Here is a 24278-nt window from a genome sequence, read left to right on the forward strand (position 1 = left end):
AAGCATTAAATCAGGGTTATGAGAAACCATCAAAGACAAACAAATAAGGAAACAAGCAGAAATTAATATTATTTTTGTCTCGAAAAAGTTTCCCTTGCATTATGACCTCTGTAATCGAGGGGTATAAAAGAACACCAGTGAGGATGCCCTTTCACTACAGAGAGACACGATGCATCTGATCCCAGCATTACTGGCACTATGCTGGCTTGGATATAGCGAAGGTAAAGATATTATTCCTCTCTAAAGATTTTTTGGATTTTTTTGGATAAATTAGGTTTCTGTTCCAATAAAGAAAAGATTTTTTGTATAACACCCTTTTTAAAATGAAATATTTTATTACGTAAAAATGTAAGTGGACTTTTATATCGTGTAAGTAACAATACGGTTCTGCAACATGATGTAGTCCTTCTAAACCTGCATACATTCTTGTATATATGTATCATCATTTGTTGGTACACTTTATTTAAATCCCTTTGTCATTTTTAAAAGTGAAAAATCCACTAAACTAAATTTTATACTGGTTACAGCTACATTTCCGGGGTGGCAGACCCGGGACGAATGCCCACAACTAAACTGTCCACGCATTTACATTCCACCAGAATGTCGCCAATCGGATTACACGTATGTTAGAGGAAGACGGTGTCCAGCCTGCGACATAGATCTCTGTCGAAGAGACAGCCGCGGCAACAGCAGAGACAGATGGGACAGCAACCGCGGTGGGAGTGGGAACAATTGGGACAACAACCGCGGTGGTGGCGGTGGAAATTGGGATAACAACCGCGGTGGTAGCAGAGGAAACTGGGATAACAACCGCAGTGGCGGCGGCGGCGGTGGTAGTGGTGGAAATTGGGACAACAACCGCGGTGGTGGTGGTGGTGGAAACTGGGATAACAGCCGTGGTGGAAGCTGGGACAACAGAGACTTTACCAACCGTGGGAGAAATATGGAACGCGGTGGCCAATGGGACTCTAACCGCGGCGGCAGGAACGTTGATACAACTAGAAGTGGAAGTATTACTTTCGATAGAACGAGGGGTGGCGTTTCCTGGGATAACGAACGTAACAGAAACCGATGGGATAACAACAGGGGCGGATCCTTTGACAGTAACCGCAGTAGCTCTCGTTCACGCTTCGATGACCGCCAAGGAAACTGGGATAGCAACAGAGGAAATTCAGGTGGTTCAGGATTTGATCGCAGAGGAGATAATCGAAGAACTGGCGGAAATCAATGGGACTCAAACAGGAACGACTTTGGAAGGGGTGGTAGCAGGTTTGATGGTCCCTCAGGTCCATCTGGATCTGGATCGGGATCGGGATCCAGTCGAAATGATCGTCCAAGATTTTAACTATAATTTGATTTTTAATTTCTATTTTTTACCTTTATTACTATTGAGAGATTTTCTTGTGTATTGTATATGTTTTAGTGTGCAATTTTCAATGTAAAAACATTTTTTCAGAGTCATGTTCATTAAATGTATTGCAAGCATAACTTGAGTTCCTTTATCTTTATTCAAGCAGTTGACATAAGGGATTGTATATACATTATAATGATTTCAGATACAAGTACTAGTTGTTCATCTTGTGTCGACGTCGTATTTACAAGAACTGATAGGGGAATTTTTGAAAATCAGTTTTATTTTAAAACGTCTTCGTGTATACTTTTTTAAAATTTTATATTTACATAGAAATATCATAAGATAAATATATCTCTCGGTAAGAATTTTTTTGACACTAATTAGGCCCTAATCTAGTCAGTATAGATAGACTACTACTAGTATTTCTATCACATCCGTTCATTTTTTTATCATGCATTAACCACTTTTATTTTTTGTGTATAAAATTATTGGCTGAAAATCTCCGTCCAGTACAAGGTATGTGAGTGATGAGATAAATGATGATTCACTTTTTCACCTTAAATCCTAAGACCTTGACCATATCAAAATGACCTTGACAAAATATTTTCTGCCCAAGCATTACCTTTGTAGAAGTTTTTTTTTACTTACAGTTAAATGATCTGGGCAGAAGTTCTCTTTCCAGACCTCGTCAGTTGTTCGTACCTATTATAAATGACATTGTCCAAGGGTCAGGTTGTCTGGTGAACTGCAAAGGTTGAGACATATATAAAAGTGTGCTTTTAGACTATATATGGCCTTTTCCCCAAGCTTTTTTCCCGAAATGTTCATGTTTGTCGTACTTTAGGCATTCCGTTCGCCTTGTTCACCCATCTTCTTTCAAATTATTATCTGAATCTCTGTAGCAAACAAAAGCTACCACAAATGTGTCTGGATTTAGTGCTTGCAAGAAAGTCTTGACAAACTCAGTCACCCATGGGGGATGGGGCTAAACAACTGAGCATACGACGCATACGTGTGTGGATGAGAGTAATAATGACGTAAAGTTATATCGACCTCAAAGACCAAAACAGAGCAATGAGTGTCTGTCGGTTTTAGGAGGGATGTGTAACGATTATGATTGTTTACTGTAATAATATTGGTTTCAATGGTTATGCCATGATACAGGTTGCAGGATGAAAAGCCCAATCTTGATGTGACGTTGTTTTGCGCCAACGTCATCGTCACGGTTATTTAAATCCTTTCATCAAGTTATAAAATGTCCATTGCTTGAAAAATTCAAAACAAAGTGCACAGTGACATTTTGTTGCCTTTTCCTTCACTTGGTCAATTCAATTACTAGACCCTATTAAGCCTCCATGATTTCAAGAAATTTAATATGTAAAAATGTTGCCAATATCTCCACTGCATCAGATGGTACTATAAAATACTTTTTACAACTTTTTTTACTTGACATCGTACATTTCATGGTTGAGTAATTTTGAACACAACATGACAAAGAAAAAGTAGAGGTACTGTGAGCAATGAGCTCACTAAATGATACCCCCCGCCTCCCATATGGTTTTAACTGGTGAAAAAGTCCATGTTTTCCTGTGGCCGGGAAACCCAAAATATGTGTCGGATCAAAAAGTAAAATAGGAGGTGCACAATGGCAATATGTAATAAAGATTCTGTGAAAGTTTCATCAAATTTCATTCAGTGGTATGAGAGGAGTTGCGGATAAGAGACGGGTACCCCAAAGCGTAACAGACGGACGGACGGAAATACCGATTACTATATACCCTCCCGCTTTTCAAGCGGGGGTATAATAATTACAAAATATATAGTAACCAATATCCACCTCTGATCAGTTTTTATTATATTCGGTCACAGATTCAAATATATTTTGCAAACGCGTTATCATGCATTTCTTTTTCCTTTCAGTATATTTGACCGCTTTTGAAGAAAATGGGCGTGTCATTATGCATAATGCGACAACTAACGTTCAAAATGAATTAATTTTTATACCCCCCGCTTGAAAAGCGGGAGGGTATATAGTAATCGTTAATTCCGTCCGTCCGTCTGTACGTCCGTCCGTCCGTCCGTCTGTCCGTCCGTCCGTCCGTCTGTTACGCTTTGGGGTACCCATCTCTTATCCGCAACTCCTCTCATACCACTGAATGAAATTTGATAAAACTTTCACAGAATCTTTATTACATGTTGCCATTGTGCACCTCTTATTTTACTTTTTGATCCGACACATATTTTGGGTTTCCCGGCGACAGGAAAACATGGACTTTTTCACCAGTTATAACCATATGGGAGGCGGGGGGTATCATTTAGTGAGCTAATCGCTCACAGTACCTCTAGTTTGAAATGTTTCATTTAAACGAAAAAATGTAACCACTTCAATGCACATCATTGTATTTCTGTCATATATTTTTTTTTCGACACCAAGAATAATTCATACATGTACTTAATGATTCTATGGAAAGAGAGAGAGAGAGAGAGAGAGAGAGAGAGAGAGAGAGAGAAAGGAGAAAAATCAATAAACTAGAGGTACTGTGAGCAATGAGCTCACTAAATGATACCCCCCGCCTCCCATATCGTTATAACTGATGACAAAGCCCATGTTTTGCCATGGCCGGGACACCCAAAATATGTGTCAGATCAAAAAGTTAAATAGGAGGTGCACAATGGCAATATGTAATAAAGATTCTGTGAAAGTTTCATTAAATTTCACTCAGTTGTATAAGAGGAGTTGCGGATAAGAGATGGGTACCCTAAAGCGTAACAGACGGACGGACGAACAGACAGACGGACGGACGGACGGACGGACGTACAGACGGACGGAATTAACGATTACTATATACCCTCCCGCTTTTCAAGCGGGGGGGTATAATAAACGTATTATTGATAAGAAATGCTGAAATTTTAAATGAATTGTGTTTGCATATCTTTATGCCCCCGAAATCGAAGATTATGGGGTATATAGTTTTTGTCGTGTCCGTCCGTCTGTCTGTCTGTCTGCTTGTCCGCAAAAACTTTTACCTTACCCATAAATTTTGACTTTCATTATGTAGAGGACATAAATTGGCAGTGCCTGATGTCCAATCTGTTATGTTTATACATAATAAAATATTGTTTAAATGAATAAAAATAACGTTTGATTTAGTGGATCTATGACTTCCATATTTCACATGTGCATTCCTTTTTATTTATTCATTCATTCATTCAAAAAAGGCAGAAAATTCCTGTATTATTCTGGCTGATAAGCTTAACAGAAATTTCCCGTATATGAGGTATCAGTCCTCCCTTTTTCGAATGAATGAATAAATAAAGTTGAAAAGTGCGTCGTCCAACTTTTGATAATCATCCAACAATCTGCAACCAGGTCGTCGGTCGATCGGAACTGAATTTTCGTAAAAGTCGGTCATCGTGAAAATCAAACTGTGGCTCAGCGATCGATGATCAGGCGACGCTTGATCGACATGTAAATTTATACACAAATATCAAAAAAGCGAAAAGCCTGGAAAACGACGGAAAATTCGGAATAATACAGATTTGAGAGAGGAAAGATAAGCTTAGTGCAGATTTGGGTGTGTAAAGTTGGCCACGCCATAATTAATATCACTTTCGATGAGTAGAAATTTAACTCTGGTATGACAACGGACATCAAAATAAATGTAAAGTATCAAAAATATTATGTAAGTGAATTCATGATCAGCACCAGCTTTTCCCTTATTTTTTTCAAATACAATGATTATACCGTTTGAAAAATCGTATCGACTTTTTAAAATAACATTTCTAGATCTCTATACCCCCGCTTTGAAAAGTGGGATGGTATATAGTGATCAGGATGTCCGTCCGTCCGTCCGTCTGTTACACTTTGGGGTATCCACAACTTTTCTTATACCACTGAATAAAATTAAAGGAGACTTTCATAAATCCTTTGCTACATAGTGCACAATGCACCTTCTATTTTATTTTTTGATCGGAAAAAAAATATTTCGGGTTTCCCATAGCGAAACACTGCAGTGCCATTTCTTCTTTTATATTAAAGGGTACTCGTATCTTATCCGCAACTCCTTTTATACCAGTGAATAAAATTTAATGAAACTTTCACAGATTCTTTAATGCATAATGCCATGGTGCACGTCCTATTTTAAATTTTATTTGACATTTATTTCAGGTCTCCCATAGTAAAACATGGATTTTGCCATTATAATCAAATCGGAGGCGGGGGCATCATTTAATAAGCTCAGTGCTCACAGTACTTCTGTTTTTTTTTTTTTTTTTTTTTTTTTTTGGTAGAGCTACATGGTATATCTCGACTGTTCACGTGTCTTAATCCCTAGTAAATGAAAAAAAAATTCTTCCTATAAAAGGGAAAGCCTCATTGAAAATGCTTGTCGAAGAGATTAATGGACAGATAATTCATATACGGGAAATTTCAACCAGAATATTACAGGAATTGTCTCCCGTTTTTGAAGAATTCTCACTGGAATGACCAATAAAAAGCTCCAAAATGAAGAATACCACCCCATCCAGAATATCAATTTCAGGTTATGAATTTGTATTAGCTTTGACCAATATTTAGTAAAAAAGTGTTTACTGGTGTACCAGGTGTATTTAAAATCAAGAATAATCTCGAACACTTTATTAAACATATAACATGCGTTCATGTAAAAAAGAGCCTTTTAAAAACTCAAACGATAACATCGCAGAAAACTTTAAATTACATTTAAATTGGAAAAGGTGACTATATTAAGGTCATTTGGTTCAGGTCCATGACCTCAGGGCAAACGGTAGAGGAGGAGGGGCGGGACCTAGGGCTGATTGACGTTATACTGTCTTATACAAGTACCACAGCAGCTTCCATCAAATCACTGAGAGAACCAACTCAGGAAAAGGGATAAAATGCTTATCCGGACAGCTTTCGTCGTTTTTACTGCTGGTTCAGTATGGACAGGTAAGATATATTCTGTAGACATATACATGTATTATTATTATTTACCCATTGTTTTCCGATTTATTGCATTTTAACTTTAAAGCACATTAGATTCAAAAGAAATTAAATGTTGCATACCATTTTTAATGAAAAGCAGATTCTCTTGCATTTGTTTTCTTATTCATTCAATATTTCATTAAACTTTCAACAACTCAATATTTTATTAAATTTAGTTTTGGAAAAATAAATAAAAATAAATAAAGTTTTGTCAAATATTACATATCAATCTATGAATGTATTTCACGTTTTTTTCCTCATCAAGGAAATATCTCATACTTTTTAGTGTTCAGTAGAACTCAACTGATTTTTTTAACCAAAATGATCCCCCTTAAAATAAAAACATCGTTCTTAAATTGAGAATTTGAGCTTTATATTGGAATGGGTAAATAAAATAGTACTTTTTATTGTTACACAGACAACAGGTTGCTGGATGAAAGATCGCAGAAAACACTCTTCATGTAAGTTAACCTCTTCATATTGACGGCTACTATAGATTTATGCGTATATATTTTACCACCATTATTATAAATTTCAATGGTAATCAGTGCTTTTTAGCAAATAATTTATTAAAAAGAACAATTTCATAAAATATTTTTAACTTACTGTTTTGCTTTTATTGTACATACCAAAAAAAATGTATTGACTCAAAAAACTTGATCAACTGTAAGTTGTACTCTAAGTACATTTATATATTCTTACATTGGCAGCAAACCATATTTACCAGCGCCCATTGAGATATCATCTATGACACAGGAGTACTACCAATACCAACCTCTCAGCAAGCACGGCATCTACCCCTGTAGTCCCATGAAAGACAGTCTGATCTTGGCGGTAAGAGCCGGTCATGATGCGCATGTAGCACTCCTCGAAAAGGACACGGATGATGCTAAAAAATTGTATGAGATTGTCCTCGGCGGATGGGATAATACGGATTCTTGCATAAGAATAGGAAAACAAACAAAATCTTTGGCAAATCACTATGGAAAAGTCTTGCACTGCGATGAAGTTCGGTACTTTTGGGTCAGTTGGAACAAAGGTACTGTTAAGGTTGGTAAGGGCAAAGTCGTGGGAACGGATGAGATCCTGTCATACACTGATCCGGATCCGATCAAGGTCCGGTACTTTGCGGTGAGTGGTGGATTTGGGGCATCGGCTGATTTCTACTTTTGCAAAAATGAGAAAGGTAAAGGCATAAATGTAAAAGTTTTTCGTGCTGAGAAAATAAAATGTATATTATTAAATTCTGTACATGTGTTTTGCGTACAACTTTTAACGGCATTGCTTCATTCGATCTAGTAAAATCGTAGAATTTCTTAATATCCCTTTCTATATATATGTATATACAGTGTATGTATTCTTTGAAGACTTAATTGAGAAAGAAGACACGTTAAAGCATCTATCTATTAAACAGCAGTACTGGAACAAACGTACCTATCTAAATTTTGCAGATTCCCATGCGCCAGTAATTATCTACACGCCACCAAAATACGAATATGAAGCCGTTGGAAGTCATCTTCTGGCATCGCACGGCCGTTTTAACGGCTTCATTTTCTACGTACAAGCCTGCAACGACGCCCACATTGCCCTACTCTCTGGTGCAGACGATTACAAGCCTCTGTATGAAATCGTTCTTGGTGGCTGGAAAAATACGAAGTCTTGCTTTCGAGATAAGAAGCAGGGTCCATGTCTTGTCGAACATTACGAAAAAGATATTGTAAGCTGCCATAAGTTTTTGCCTTTCTGGGTGACCTGGAAGGAGATCAAAGGGAAACTTATAATTAAGGCTGGAAAGGGAACTAATGTCAAATATGGAAAGATAATGGAATATGTCGATGCAGACCCAATCTATATTACCAATTTGGCTGTGAGTGGATGGGATAAAAAAGCAACTTTCATTTTCTGCAAACAGAAAGGTAACATTTAAGGATAAATAACACAAACAAACTTTTTTCAGAAATCAGCATTATTTCTCATAGATTTACATTTAAATTGACAACCTGAATAATATTTACAAAGTAGAGTGAGAGAATTTTATAAGATTTTGTCATAAAGTTAAACAAGAATAGATATGGGTTACCCCATATCCAAAGATATTCGACTTTTAGATTTAATATGTTATCAGTGTTTAATAACGTTTATAAAAATAAAACTGCACTGTCTAGTTATAGAACTTGTGTAAATTTCGTGAGTCCGTAGCATTACGGTCACCCAGTCTCCTAACGGTAACCATGCTAACAAACAGTACACATACCTATGTCCGCAAGACCAGTTAGCCTTGGTCTATACACACGTACGATGGAGTTGTCAAACGGACTCCCGCGAACAGAGAAGTTACGATGGCAGACAGAACATTTTTCATAATTAGATCACATGAATAAAAATTTTGATTCATAAAAATTAAACGACTGTCAGTTTAGAAATCCCCGGCCAGTTCGGGTTACACATGTTTACAGGTACTCTCCCGATGTGTAGTTTGTCTACACAAGTGCAGGAATTTGCTCAGGGATTGACAATTCCGTCATTTAATATACTACACACACAGAATGATTATTTTTTTCTCTTAGATGAAACTATATGATAATTAACGAACAAGTAATATGATTTTACTACAGTTGTTGATATTAGTATAATCAATTTATCAGTGAAAAAATATCAACGGAAGAATGACCTATATATTCTCTGTTATCAAACATGTTAAAAAAAAAGCTGAGGAGGGAGCGAGCGTAGGGATATTAACATTTTTTATTTGCATTTAGGGGGGAAAGTGATCTTTGGTGGAAAAATTAACATTAATTTTGGTTTCTTTTACGTATGTGTTACGGTGTAAAATACAACATTTTTGGACTTATTTTAAATTACCGTGTAAATTAACTTTTCGGACTTTGTGTAAATTGTTGTCAAAACTTTTCTTATATTTCGGCAAATGTGATAAATTATATAAATTCCGCACAGCCTTAATCCCACCTGAGGCATCGTCAGGGATTGGACAGTTAATTCCTTAATTGACATCTGTTTATATTTATTGACACTTAATCTTTCATCTTTAATTCTATTATATACATACTGCTAAAATGTCACCATTCGCTCAATAATTGTTTGATACTTGATTTCTATATACCGTTTGTTAATCCTTTTATTTTACTCCAAACTCATGTAAAAGTACATTCCTTGCTGATTCTATATAAAAGTACAAAATTAGTAACTCGTGTTTGTGTCTTGAGGTTTTAAAGAATCTGGGTTCAACAATAAGAGGAAAGCTCACTGTTGAACCAGAATTAGTATTGACGAACAAATCATCCCGTAAAACTTGGTGTGAGAAACCTAAGGGTAACGACACCCGGGACTGCTACATATACTTTGTAGTAGTCAGATCCTGGACCTCTACAAGAGCTACACAGCGAGTTTTCCCCAGATTTTGACAGATGAAGCAGACGTTTTAGGACCAGCAATGGATTATTCTTTCCGACCGCAGTGGAGACAGAGAAAGTTCAACTTTCCTTCATGTCAGCATCCAGTGTGCGGAAGGTGCGGAAACGTGCATCCTAACGTTTTATGTTTTGCGTTAAGCCAGAAGTGTTACCAATGCCACAGAATTGGACATTATTCGAGGATGTGTTTTACACAGATGAAGAAAGCAGCGCCAAAACCCGAACATAAAGAACCAGTAATTCCACGCAAAAGGAAAGCGCGAGACATGAAACGACTGAGCAAGTATCTCGAAAACAAACGAATTCTGCGAGAATTACCATTCACTTCTCTTCGAGACAATCATTTTCGTTCAATGTGTGATATATCGTGTACTCTACGAACTGAGCTGAAAAATGTTAAAATCCAACTATGCATGTCAAATAAAGAGAAGAAGAATATGACGCTCAAATTATCAAAAGCGCAATGTGAAATCGAAAAACTTGGAAATCAAAATATGTTTATGAAAAAGAAGATGCAAGAACAATCAAACAATGCTAATGATAACATATTTCGTGAGAAAATTCGAAAACTGGAAGAAGACGCCCATGGTGATAAAGTGATTATGAACTTAATGCAGAGGAAATTAAACGAGATCGGAAAAGAACATAACCAGTATGTAATGAAAATTCTGGCTGAAGGTGAGAAAACGACCAAAGAGTTAAGGAACCAAAACAACGCCCTGCTGCAGACCATCGAAACATTGCAGGATGAAAGAGATCACATAGAATCGGTCCTTTTAGAAAATCAACGCCGTTGTCAATCCCGGAGATGTCAAGGATCCGGAAGACCAAGAAGAGGCCGGTTTTATTGAGAGAGAAAAAAATCAAAACACGAGGACGTGTTTTACGCGAAGGCGGAGCATGTGTTACGGTGTAAAATACAACATTTTTGGACTTATTTTAAATTACCGTGTAAATTAACTTTTCGGACTTTGTGTAAATTGTTGTCAAAACTTTTCTTATATTTCGGCAAATGTGATAAATTATATAAATTCCGCACAGCCTTAATCCCACCTGAGGCATCGTCAGGGATTGGACAGTTAATTCCTTAATTGACATCTGTTTATATTTATTGACACTTAATCTTTCATCTTTAATTCTATTATATACATACTGCTAAAATGTCACCATTCGCTCAATAATTGTTTGATACTTGATTTCTATATACCCTTTGTTAATCCTTTTATTTTACTCTGTCTTTGTTCAGTATGTATGTTTTGTTGTGAAAAATTATAGTCAGTTGGAATCAGACCTTCGGTGCTGATACATCCCAAACTCATGTAAAAGTATATTCCTTGCTGATTCTATATAAAAGTACAAAATTAGTAACTCGTGTTTGTGTCTTGAGGTTTTAAAGAATCTGGGTTCAACAATAAGAGGAAAGCTCACTGTTGAACCAGAATTAGTATTGACGAACAAATCATCCCGTAAAATATGACATACACAACATTATTCTTATCATGAACAATTATGTTGTATCTACTTATTAATGATGGAACTATTTTCGTCGGAACAATTTGTGTGAGTCGCCGCTGACTACAGTAATATATCTTGCACTAATAGTATGCACTGATCGAATATATTAAAAATTGTGCAAAATTTTGTATGGAATTATATAGAAGGCAAAATAAAATCTCAAATCTAAGCACCAAGGAAAACCTACGATTTCTTTATATTTCAGGGATTTATTATTTATATCAATACAAATCAAAATCAGTCAAAAAATATATATCAACCCGCGCATCCATTTTTTGTTTGTGGTAAGTACCCTTAAAATATCAAGATGTACACCAGGTCACGTGATTCTCACGTCAGTGTTAGCTTGATGACGCGACCTCTAAATATAGAATTTTAGATTCATTTAAAACCTTTCTCAGTACATCTTCGCTAGCCAAGGGTTTCTGATACGCTACTCTCCTCACAAACCCTTGGCCTACGGTGTTCATAGAAATCGGGATTTTTTTCCAGAGTTCTGATTGGATTTTAGTACACCCAGGTCGACCAATCAGCAATTGTTTTTTGTAAATGACGATATTTGCGTTCGGGATACATCTTCATTCTTTAATCTCGGAAATGAAAAACGCAAGTAAACAACGATCCGTAAGATAACATTCAATTCTATGAATAGCCATGGTGTCATCCAATATATCTTCTAAATATGTGATTAAGAATCTATATTGAAGCTTTAGATTTGTTCTATAAATAATGAATAAACATAACTCAATTATATATATATTGCTTCTTAATTATTCTTGAAAAAACTTTGATTTAATTTCTTTAAACACGTGTCTTTATTTCTGGCGATGACGCAATCTGTGCGTACCTGATAGATTCGAGATCACGTGACGGAAAACAATCCCGTCTTTTGACTTCACCGTATGCCAAGGGTTTATGACGAGAGGAGCGTATCAGAAACCCTTGGCTAGCGAAGATGTTCTCAGTAAAGATTAATCACTGCCGAGTGTAATTATAATGTTTTGTTTTCAGGTCACTGAAAATCAGACTGAAGTCTACAAACATCTGAGGGACAATGACTGGCGTTCTAAATAATGTAAAAAATGTAACAATAATGTAATAAAATTTATGGAAAAAATATCTAGTAATATTGTTGTAATTTATCTTCTGTTGAGGGCGACAAACAGCAGGAGCAAAAATACTTTTATATGGATTATTGAGTTGCGTTGAAGACGTATTTACAGTGTGTCCTTTGATTGACAGAAAAATAAAATCTCTGATGAACTGTAGCAAAAAAGTGTATTGAATACCAGTCAGGGACAACTGTGTACTAAAAATACAAGGCACCGCACACAAACGAATTAGATTGATTGATTTTATGTTGTTTAACGTCCCTCTCGAGAATTTTTCACTCATATGGAGACGCCACCACTTGCTGGTGGAGAGCTACAAGTTTTGTCCTATGCTCGGCACTTACTTCGCGACTCTAGAGTGAATTGGAATTGGATTTAATATGCATGGCTGGTACATGTACATGTATCTTTTGAATGCATCACTTTGTAAATCAAGCTTACAAAATTGATTTTGATACTTACCTGCAAGAAAGAAATTTCCCCCCAATATTTTATATTTATTTCTTCGCCAGTGTCAGTTATTTTTTACTCAAAATCACGAAAATTATATTTAGGGAATGAAAAAAAACTTGTAGACTTAGTAAGTATATTCTTTTTTGACTTTAATTTACAAATCAACCATAGCTAATAGTATGACCAGACACGTGCATTTTTATTCCGTTCGACACAAATGTACAGTTGTATATTAAAAATTTGGCGTTATAATTTCACCATCATGCCTTTCGTTACACCATCATGGGATGACCAAAAAATAAGAAGACATTTTCGTCACATTCTTTGTTTATAAAGACAGGGGTTACAAATTAAAGTTCTAAACAATATATTTATTAAAATCTCTAATTCCAGTAAAGTTATATCTTAGAATTTGCGAATTAAAAAAGATTTTTAAAAAATTAGATAAAATTAAAACAAGACGCCCAAGGTCCAGATTGCTCATTTGAGCACTGTGGAAAAAAGATAAAAATCTGTTTAGCTTTGAAAGGCTTTTTGCACAAGTAGTCCCGTTCGACCTACCCCTAAAAGATTTTTCCTACACACTTCTTTGTAAAACTTTGATCGTCCAGTGTCACCCCACCTGCTCCTGGGGTCATGATTTGAACAAACTTGAATCTACACCATCTGAGAATGCTTCCCTACAAATGTGACCAATTATAGCTTTACTGTTCTTGATTGATTTATTGACTGTATACTGTTTAACGTCCCGCTCCAGAATATCTCACTGATATGGAGACGTCACCATTGCCGGTGAAGGGCTGCAAATTTAGGCCTATGCTCGGCACTTACGGCCTTTGAGCAGGGAGGGATCTTTATCGTGCCACACCTGCTGTGATACGGGGCCTCGGTTTATACGGTCTCACCCGAAGGACCGCCCCATTTAGTCGCCTTTTACGACAAGCAAGGGAGTACTGAGGACCTATTCTAACCCGGATCCCTACTTTTCTTGAGAAGATTTAGATTTTGAATATTTTTTCAAAATATTTATTACCATTTTTTTCTCTTATGTAAAACTTGGATCGTCCATTGTGACTGCCACCATACCTACGGGAGTCATGATTTGAACAAACTTGAATCCACACCACCTGAGAATACTTTCATATTTACATTGTAAATATGACCAAACATAGATTTACTTTTCTTGAGAAGATTTAGATTTTTAAAAGATTTTTCTTATATATCCCCATGTAAAACTTTAATCGTCCATTTTGGCCCAGACCCTACCCTTGGAAGGTCTTGATTTGAACAAACTTGAATCTACACTTTCTGACATTGGTTCCACGTGAGTTTTTCCTGGCCCCTTGGTTTTTGAGATTTTTCAATAGTGCCATTGATTTTTTTCGCTATTTCGTAATTATCTCCCCTTGAAGGAAGGTGTGGACCTTCATTTGAACAAACTTGAATCCCCTTCACCTTTGAAAGGATGTTCTGTGCCAAGTTTGGGTGAAATTAGCCCCTTGGTTTTTGAGAAGATTTTTCAATAGTGCCATTGATTTTTTTCGCTATTTCGTAATTATCTACCCTTGGAGGAAGGTGTGGACCTTCATTTGAACAAACTTGAATCCCCTTCACCTTTGAAAAGATGTTTTGTGCCAAGTTTGGGTGAAATTAGCCCAGTAGTTCTGGATAAGTAGATACGATTGTGATAAGTTTTGATCAGAAAAGTTCACTTGAGTCTTCTGCTCAACTGAACGAAAAATTAATCATGGCTTTATTGTTATTTTACAAGTATTCTTAAGTCCTCTCAATCGAAGATCCAGATGTATATAGTTTTTGGCCTGTTCGCCATCCTCTCTGTCTGTTTGTCCGCAAGAACTTGAACCTTGCTCATAATTTTTGATCGAGTGGGTCACGCTGTGGCTTTCAAATTTTACAGGTGTATTCCATGTGACAAGATCTTTCTTTGGGAACGAATAACTTCTGATCTTGACCTTTGGAGTTTGACATGCATTTGAGAAAATTCAACCCTCGCCATAAGCTGCCTTTCGGGTGCATCAGTGTTTCACAATTACAGCTGTACTTTTTAAGATAGATTTTTCCTATACATTTCTATATAAAACTTTGATTTTCCCATGTGCCCCCATCCAAGCGGTCATAATATGAAAAAAAAATTAGAATCTACACTTTTCTAGGATGCAACCACGGCGCTGCGCTCGCTATCAAGATGGTAAATCCTTATTCAAAAATTCAATGACAATAAAACTCATGAAAAATGGTAATAAATTTGTTTCAGCAGTATTTATTGACGTAATAAAGTACAAAGTCAACAAATAATGTAAAAATTATATAACTGTATCTGGTCTTGATTTCTAAACTATATATGACCACTTTCAGTATTAACTACAGAATCAAAACATAACATATTCAGAAAACATTATCCATTGAATTCATGTAAGTGTGACCAGAAACTAAATAAAATAAAATTCTACTATAAATAGTCTTACACATTGTAACAATTAGGATCTTTAACACAACCACGTGCATGTTGACTGCTTTTGAATTGCTTTATACATGTTATGTAAAGTGTTGCAGTAAAAATATTAGGATTTGTTAATTTATTCTGAAGACATCAATGATACTAAAATTATCAGTACCACAAATAAACATTTATATATAAATGTTTAAAAAAAAACTCTAATAAAACATATAAAAAGTAAAATATTTTTTACAAACATTAATAAAATAAGCAATAGTCTACTTGAATAAAATATGGTATAAAGACACAAAAATATTTGGCAGTTTGCAATATAATTTCCCTTGATGATCATTCATGTACAACAAAGAAATGTTTGAAGAATTTACACTATAGTTTGATGTCCTTTTCAAATGCAGTATTTCACCAGGATTTTTAAATGCAGCCCTTTTCACACATTTTGAAAAGAATTTTACCTTGAAATCTTAAAGGTGGTTGGGAAAATTTAGTTAATTGGGGGGGGGGGATGACCATTTTACCCAAAGGATACTACCTCTTTAGGTAATGAAAAGCACTGAACTTATGAAGACTTTGTCTACTTCACTTCATGGCAATATTGATGTACTTTTACTCCCTCTCACTGTTTACTCTAGCTGCAGATCTGTAGCTCTCCGAAAAAAAATATTGACAGACCGGAGAGCTACAGAGCCACCCATTGAAAAAACTGTATATTTATTGCGCACAAAAAAATGCGCTCGGTTCTCGATTTATTTCTTCATGTTTTTAAACCTGTAATCTCAAAATATTACTAGCCGTGTGTTCCTAACATATTCTTTGACTGTTTCCACAACAAAACATTCCTCATAATTGTTGTTAATAGTCCTCCTGGTCCTGATTTTGCAATCATCGAACATTTTGCTTATTTATACTGCCATTTTGGATTCAAAGATAATTCGGTCCAATATGCTTCGTTCAAATGTCAACTACGAGAGAACTTGATAGAGGAGAGAGGAAATTTTTGAAATCTTCCATTTTTTGCAGTTGAGGTAAGAATTTGGAAGAATTAATCAAGAATCGAGCGCACTTTTTTGTGCGCAATAAATATACAGTTTTTTCAATGGGTGGCACTGTAGCTCTCCGGTCTATCAATAATTTTTTTCGGAGAGCTACAGATCTGCAGCTATGTTTACTCCAACAAAAAATATCATTAAACATTTCATACAACAAAATTAACATGAAATTAAATAAAAATTTCATATTAACACTGTCCTTTGGCTTTTTATTAACTATATAAAGAGTACAAAATGGCATGATAGCATTTGGCAGATAAAATAATAGTATATGCATAATTTAAATAGTATATGCATAATTTAAATATGAACATTTCTTTACTCTAAACAAAATGGCAATATTCAAACTAATAATAGTGGAAAGCATTAACAGAACTGGAATTTTTTATCCCAGGCTCTCCTCTAATGTGGTGTCCAGTACAGGTAAAAAATAGAGACTGACCAGCTACATGTATCACTACTGTCTTTGGTAAATATCGAGGCTATTTGTTGTCCTTCTGGTGGCTTTTTAATCCAGTTTTATATATCAATATTTAGATTTATCTCTCATGTTGCAGAATAACATTATACAAGCTGCCATCATCAGTATCTGTAATAGATTTTTTCAGTTCAATTTAACAAAATAAGAAAGAACAAAGGAGTAGGGGGGGGGGGGGGGGGGGGGGGTTGCAGGGTTGAGGTCAGGTTAACATTAATTCAGTTTATTGAATCATAAATTATCTAATTAGACAATCAAATCAAAAGGGATGCATATATACCTGAACAACTGCCACACATAAACCAGCTATCCCAATGTACTGCATTTTCTTGGAAAACAAATATTCTATTTCATCCATACAACCCTGAAAAAAAATTAGGAATATCACACTGTTAAACATATTAACTCGTAATTTCATATAAAATTCTCTATAATACTCTATAAATCAACTCGAATTTAGTTTATCGGTGACTATTTTAGATGTTTTAAGATTTTTAATGTTATACCTGTGCACTGACATAGTCATGATTACATCAAATACACAAAATCTTTGAGACAGGGCAAACAATACTAGTCCACACACCTTTGTGTTCCATAGAAAGCTCTGGGACTGTTCACAGTCTGGTGCAGGGTCCACACAACAGGAGGGTCTGACCTGTTTACCCTGGTCTCCTATGTCATACCAGTCCGTGTAGTTATTCACACCACAACACTGGAGCTGTCAAAATTCAATCAGTACGTAACAAAAATATAGAATTTTACACCACCCCTCCCCTTCAAAAAAAAATCCAGCTTTGCTACATGTATTTTCAGTCGATTAAATATATATAAAATACATGGTTACTGTCTTGAAATATAAGCGATATTTGGGCGAGGGTAAGAAAACGTGATAGAGGGCGAGGCTTGCCGAGCCCTCTTACGTTTTCGACCCGAGCCCAAATATCGCTTATATTTCAAGACAGTTATCATGTATTTTGTTTATCCTGCAACAAAGTTTTACATTTGAACGTCCAAAACAAGCTATTTCCGACAGATTTAGGCACATCTCTGCAGTTGAAACTATGACGCCATGGCGTAAACATTGCAGTATACGTGACGTCACAATGCTTTTAGAACGTCGGAATACATGCACGAGGCTTTATTAGGGCAGTGACCGGATAAAGCTTTGGTTTATTAGGTTACCTTTATTAGGTCAATGCAAGGGGTAGTTGCAGGATAAATTCCTATATTTTATGTACTACTTGTATGTTATGAATGTTATGTACATAAAAATATGTAGGAGCATTTGAACTTTGGAATTTTTAATTTAAACACTGCAGAGCTCTCTAAAAAGATTTCCAAAGTCATGTGTACAACCTTAATATTGCAAAGTTTTAACACTTTCATCAAAGTTTTTGTCAATTTATTTCAATCTATCTGTTCAAAAAACTTCTTTCATATTTATGAAAATACTGTATACAGGGTTATTTTTGCCCTATCATTTTGCCCCGATTAAACTTCGCCCAGTCACTGTTTCTGTTTTGATATTATACTGTGTTCTTTGAATTGCCTCCAATTTAAATTTGCCCACCTGTGAGTAGTGCAGAAATAAAATGGGGGTGATAATTTCCATGTATACAGTATAAGCTTTAAACATTTGCTTAACAGTTACATTAACTAGACTTACATCTGTTTGTATGGTAACATCAATGAGCTGTAAGATTCCTTCCCTCTTTTAACAGTTACATTAACTAGACTTACATCTGTTTGTATGGTATCAATGAGCTGTAAGATTCCTTCCCTCTTTTCTGACTGGACTTGTGGATCAGAACTGTACTCTAAGCTGTATAACATTTCTTCTTTTATTGCTGTTTTGATCTGAATACAGAAGTAATAATTATGTTCAATACTGACAACATTTTTACATAAAGAACAAACAGCAGACAATTCAAATGAGAAATAAAAAAAATCTTTTAATACATATCTGCAAGAATTTATATATTCTTACAAAAATGTTCATGAATCATTATTTGTTTCTTCTAATAAACATATGCATAATTTTTTTTTACTTACATCCTTCTGATATGATAATATCAATGCTGTAGCTGCAACTTCTAGTCCAAATATAATCAGGACAAAAATGAAATACTGAAAATAAAATATATTAAAATCATTAAGCCTGTAAAGACTTGTATACACATGTTAGTATCTTCACTAGCATGAAAGGCCAAGGGTTTGTGAGGAGAATAGCAGATCAGAAACCTTAGCTAGCAAAGATGACATTTTAGAAAATCATGATATATCAAACAAGAGGCCCAGGGGCCACATCGCTCACCTGAGCAAATCGGCTTGGAAAAAGCACAAATCAGAGTAGAACTGAAAAGTTTACTGAAAGGGGGGAGGGGTGCTTGAATTTTAATACTACTTGAGAATGCCTTCATTTTAACACAGCATATGACTTTACTGTTCTTGATACCAAGATTTTTTAAAAACATTTTCTTCCTATATATAACTTCATAATAAATTGAATTTGATTCCCCATTGTTTCCCTCCTTACCCCAAAGGGCCATGATTTGAATAAATCTTCGATACATGAGGATGCTTACATGTCAATATGACTAAGCATAGCTTTTCTATTCTTGGGATTTTTCCCTTTTTTTATGTAAAACTTTGATCCACCATTGTGGCCCCACCCTACCCTTGGGGATTATGATTTGAACAAATTTAATTCTACACTACCTAAAAATGTTTGCATATAGATACTAGTATCACTAATCATGGCATTGCTATTCTTAAGAAGACGATTTCTGTAAATATATTTTAATGTAATACTTGGATCCCCCATTGTGGTCCCACCCAATCCCTGGGGGTTATGATTTGACCAAACTAGAATCTACTCTACCTGAGGATGTTTCCATATAAATATCACTAATCATGGCTTTGAAGTACTTGAGAAGACAATTTTAAAAGATTTCCCTATCTAGTCCTATGTAAAACTTTGATCAGCGATTTTGGCCCCACCCTACCCCCAGGGGTTTGATTTGAATAAATTTGAATCTACACTACCTGAGGATGATTTCACTTGAGTTTCATCTTTCCTGGCCCAGTGGTTCTTGAGAAGAAAATTTTTAAAGATTTTTCCTAGAAATTTCCTATCTAAAACTTTGATCGGCCATTGTGGCCCCACCCTACCCCTGGGGGTCATGATATGAACAAATTAGAATCTACACTACCTGAGGATGACTTCACATGAGTTTCATTTTTCCTGGCCCAGTGGTTCTTGAGAAGAAGATTTTTAAAGATTTTTCCTATATACTCCTATGTAAAACTTTGATCGGCCATTGTGGCCCCACCCTACCCCCGGGGGTCATGATTTGAATAAATTTGAATCTACACTACCTGAGGATGATTTCAAATGAGTTTCATTTTTCCTGGCCCAGTGGTTCTTGAGAAGAAGATTTTTAAAGATTTTTTCTATATACTCCTATGTAAAACTTTGATTGGCCATTGTGGCCCCACCCTACTCCCGGGGGTCATGATTTGAACAAACTTGAATCTACACTACCTGAGGATGATTTCACTTGAGTTTCATCTTTCCTGGCCCAGTGGTTCTTGAGAAGAAGATTTTTAAAGATTCTTCCTATATACTCCTATGTAAAACTTTGATTGGCCATTGTGGCCCTACCCTACCCCCGGGGGTCATGATTTGAAAAAACATGAATCAACACCACCTGAGGATGATTTCACATGAGTTTCATCTTTCCTGGCCCAGTGGTTCTTGAGAAGAAGATTTTTAAAGATTTTCCCTATATACTCCTATGTAAAGCTTTGATCGGCCATTGTGGCCCCACCCTACCCCAGGGGGCCATGATTTGAACAAACTTCAATATACACTAACTGAGGATGCTTCCATATGAGTTTCATCTTTTTTGGCCCAGTGGTTCTTGAGAAGAAGAATTTTTAAAAATGCCATTAATTTTTCACTAATTCATAATTATCTCCCCTTGGAAAAGGGCGTGGCCCTTCATTTGAACAAACTTGAACCCCCTTTACCTAAGTATACTTTGTGCCAAGTTTGGTTGAAATTGGCCCAGTGGTTCTTGAGAAGAAGATGAAAATGTGAAAAGTTTATGACGACGACGCCAGACAACGGACAAATTTTGATCAGAAAAGCTCACTTGAGCCTTCGGCTCAGGTGAGCTAATAAAGGGAAGTAATTCTTATTTACAAATCTAAACACAGCAAACACTTACAACCACCATCATGCATTTGTTCTCAACTAAAGCACCACAGCAGCCTACAAAGCCTATGACAAGAGTTATGGTTCCTGCTATTATCACTAAGGAAGCCGCGGTCAGGAAGCTGTGGCTGGGCAGAACCACTGAGAAGGAATCCCTGTTTGCCTGCATCCATATTCCTACTGCAAACACTCCACATCCAAGTACCTGTAGTGAATCAAAATAAAAACATATAGAAATTGAAATCAATTACAACTGTTTAAGACATACTGCACTTGAAATTCCTTTTTTAAAATTGAAATTTTCAATCTTAAAATACAATGTAATATGTAAAAAAAAATAAATCAATAAATAAGAGCAACAGTGATTTTAGTTTCTTAACTCTTTACAACTTACTGAACTGTTATGCAACATAAGCTTAATGTCCACGTCATAAAAGTAGATATTTACCACTTCCCCGCAAGCATCTTTTAGCGTGGTACACGTTTCTCTAAAGTTTAGCGTAAAAAATATTCTGACGTTATATCTTTATACAAAAACAACTTTTCTTATTTTATGAGATTTTTGCAAGTATAAAATAGAAGGAAATTGGTATTGAATTAAAGATTAAATGAACTTTTTAAAGTGCGTGAAAATGCGTGATTGCGGGGAAACGGTATATGCGTGATTTTGCGTTAGAAATAGGAAATGGTATATGCGTTAAAATGCGTGACTGCGGGGAAGGGGGTTAATCAACAAGTGTCCTGAATATTTTCATAATTTCAAATCATTTAATGAAAAAAAATATGTAATGCACTGTAGCAACCCCTAATGATACAATGCCGCTTAATGATAGAAATATCATTAAGCGTTGCAATTCAATGCTTAATGTCATAAATTATTGCATTAATAGTTGATTTTCTCAATCACTTAATGATATAATTCTTTCATTAAGTGGCGATTTAGCATTGGTGGTTGAGAATGTCAACCATTAATACAATAATTTATGATAGTAAACGTTGCATTGCAACGCTTAATGATATGTTTATCATTAAACAGCGTTGTATCATTAGAGGTTGCTACAATGCACTTAGTTCAAAAGAATATATATACATTCAATAATAAAATCATAAAAGCATACAAACCCATATTATGGCATTGAAAATGAGGAAGAGGTACTTTATGGTGCAAATTGCAGATCCTTTTCCAGACTGCCCCATGTTAAATGCTCAGCACTTCTCAAACGAACTCATTCACTTATGCACCTATAAAATCAAAGCTTTTTAATATTGAAAGATAATCTCTTGATTTAGCTAATGTCTCTCAAATTAGATATACAGCTTTAGTCTGCTTTAATCAAGCTATTCAAAAAAGCTTGATAAATCTGTTTCAATACAGATTTTTAGTTCCTTTTTCCTCAAAGAAATCAAAGCAACACCAGCTCTTTTGCTCAAAAGTATTCAAAACTGCTATGCAAGAACTAATTTTGATTTGAACTGCTTTTTTAAAAATCTTTTTTGATACTCCATAGTACATATACATGTATAAGTGGTCAAATATTTCTTCTTCTGATACAGTGCAGGGCATGCTGGGCATCATGGTACTTTGCAACATTTTTATACCCCCCGCTTGAAAAGCGGGAGGGTATATAGTGATCGGGATTTCCGTCCGTCTGTACGTTTTTCCGTCCGTCCGTCCGTCTGTCTGTCCGTCCGTCTGTTACGCTTTATCTCTTATCCGCAACTCCTCTTATACTACTATGTGAAATTTTATGAAACTTTCACAGAATCTTTATTACATATTGCCATTGTGCACCTCCTATTTTACTTTTTTATTCGACACGTATTTTAGGTTTCCCATTGCAAAACATGAACATTGCCATTATATATTTACCTATGACGTCACATTGGAAGCTTCTGGATAACATTTGATAGAACGAGTTATTCCTCTTTACACATTACCGTATAGACATTATGGGAGGCAGGGGGTATCATTTAGTGAGCTCATTGCTCACAGTACCTCTAGTTTTTCCTTTTCTTACCAAATAAAATTTGTGAAAAAATACATTTATCGATAAATAGCTTTAAGCTATTTTGGATAGTTAATACACCTACATACATTACAAGCTGCATAGCCAGGGACATAAATAAGTTATTTATGTCTCTGGTATAGTTAAATGAAGAGCACGTGCTTCATCTTTCACCAGGTCCAGTCCAAAGACTATTTATACCTACGTAGCTACTTATAGCTAGATTTTTAAACCTACCCAAAGAAGCTATTTTTACCTATGTTTTCCTTTACTTACATTTTGTGGCCAAATGCAGGAACAGCATAAAATCTGTGAATACAGTCAAACTGATGATGAATAGTTACACGTCAAAATTTAGACCAAAAAATGATTAGTTTGTAAATTATTGATTTTGCATAGTAATTTATGCAAAATTATCAATTTACCATGTAATCATTATTTTTAGCCAAGGTTTGGTCGTATTTATCATCTGTCTGACTGTATCAAGAAATTTGGTGCTCTTCATATTGCGCTGTTCCTGCAGATAAGACATCTTATAAGATACATTTACTTCCGGTTGAGGGTTATAGATGCAGGATAAAACCAGAGACTTCTGAGTATTCATTCAGAGGTCTCTGGTTTTATCCTACATATATAACTCTAACTGGAAGTAAATGTGTCTTAGTTAAAACTTAATAAAAGATGGCTTACTTTGTATCGACGTAATTTTTGAGGAATAAATGAGTGGTTTATAATAAAGAAGTTCAACCATAGACTTCTGAAACAATTCAATTGACAAGAATAGAATCTTTGAAGCGAACGATGCAGTCTTCGCGAAAAAGAAAAATTGCCCCAGGACATTCGGACAGACAGTTAACACAATTTCACAGGACCAATCAAATTTTCACCGGTCCAAAACGTTTATCATATAATGATAATAATGATGTTACTTCATAGCATTGAATCAATAAACAGATAACACATTAAAAGATTAATTGAAATGTTTCTTTTTCTCCCCTGATACTGCCCTATCAAAATATTTTAGAGACATTGTTGCGGAAGTAGGTTTTAAACATGTTAAAACAATCACAATCAACAAAACGTTTTTAATAATGTGTTTTGCCAGTGATTGGGAAGGGCTTGCGCCACGCGCCATAGTCACATTGAAGTGAAAAATGGCGCATTAAATCAATCAATCATGGCGCCAAGGTGCGCATTCAAT

At 35.5% G+C, this 24278-nt stretch overlaps 4 protein-coding genes across 7 annotated transcripts in view; 3 read left to right on the forward strand and 1 right to left on the reverse strand.

Moving 5' to 3' along the window:
* LOC134235486 (uncharacterized) overlaps positions 1-15687 on the forward strand; it is a 137968-nt gene extending 122281 nt beyond the window's left edge. For all 4 annotated transcript variants that reach the window (XM_062717616.1, XM_062717617.1, XM_062717619.1 and 1 more), the window contains one exon: positions 15675-15687. The gene's annotated coding sequence lies outside the window, so the exon portion shown is untranslated. The remainder of the gene's footprint in view (positions 1-15674) is intronic.
* LOC134235470 (heterogeneous nuclear ribonucleoprotein 87F-like) lies at positions 170-1422 on the forward strand. Its single transcript, XM_062717600.1, has 2 exons — positions 170-221; positions 528-1422. Exons 1-2 carry the CDS (start codon positions 170-172, stop codon positions 1343-1345), a joined length of 870 nt encoding a protein of 289 aa, XP_062573584.1. The 3' UTR covers positions 1346-1422.
* On the forward strand, positions 7072-12349 carry LOC134235489 (uncharacterized). The gene is made up of 3 exons (XM_062717621.1): positions 7072-7524; positions 7790-8254; positions 12296-12349. Exons 1-3 carry the CDS (start codon positions 7086-7088, stop codon positions 12301-12303), a joined length of 912 nt encoding a protein of 303 aa, XP_062573605.1. The 5' UTR covers positions 7072-7085; the 3' UTR covers positions 12304-12349.
* Positions 15688-16769: 1082 nt separating the features above from the next.
* Positions 16770-22316, reverse strand: LOC134235491 (tetraspanin-4-like). The gene is made up of 7 exons (XM_062717623.1): positions 22194-22316; positions 21085-21276; positions 18905-18979; positions 18593-18709; positions 17436-17570; positions 17133-17216; positions 16770-16963 (listed from the first exon to the last, which is right to left on the reverse strand). The coding sequence occupies exons 1-7, from the start codon at positions 22266-22268 to the stop codon at positions 16901-16903; spliced, it is 741 nt and encodes a 246-aa protein (XP_062573607.1). The 5' UTR covers positions 22269-22316; the 3' UTR covers positions 16770-16900.
* Between the last annotated feature and the right edge of the window lie 1962 nt (positions 22317-24278).

Source organism: Saccostrea cucullata, unplaced genomic scaffold (genome assembly GCF_032062105.1).
Source record: "Saccostrea cucullata isolate Sc308-1 unplaced genomic scaffold, CSIRO_AGI_Scuc_v1 ctg662, whole genome shotgun sequence".
NCBI classification, from domain to species: Eukaryota; Metazoa; Mollusca; class Bivalvia; order Ostreida; family Ostreidae; genus Saccostrea; species Saccostrea cuccullata.

Excerpts from the sequence above, each read along its gene's own strand:
- LOC134235491 (XM_062717623.1), bottom strand. The coding sequence starts at position 22,268 with ATGGGGCAGTCTGGAAAAGGATCTGCAATTTGCACCATAAAGTACCTC. Across the intron at positions 21,277-22,193 it reads TTTTCAATGCCATAATATGG|GTACTTGGATGTGGAGTGTT; the intron begins GTTTGTATGCTT and ends GATTCACTACAG. Across the intron at positions 16,964-17,132 it reads TATGTGTGGCAGTTGTTCAG|ATACTGATGATGGCAGCTTG; the intron begins GTATATATGCAT and ends AATCTATTACAG.
- LOC134235489 (XM_062717621.1), top strand. The coding sequence starts at position 7,086 with ATGACACAGGAGTACTACCAATACCAACCTCTCAGCAAGCACGGCATC. Across the intron at positions 7,525-7,789 it reads CTTTTGCAAAAATGAGAAAG|ATTCCCATGCGCCAGTAATT; the intron begins GTAAAGGCATAA and ends TAAATTTTGCAG.
- LOC134235470 (XM_062717600.1), top strand. The coding sequence starts at position 170 with ATGCATCTGATCCCAGCATTACTGGCACTATGCTGGCTTGGATATAGC. Across the intron at positions 222-527 it reads CTGGCTTGGATATAGCGAAG|CTACATTTCCGGGGTGGCAG; the intron begins GTAAAGATATTA and ends TACTGGTTACAG.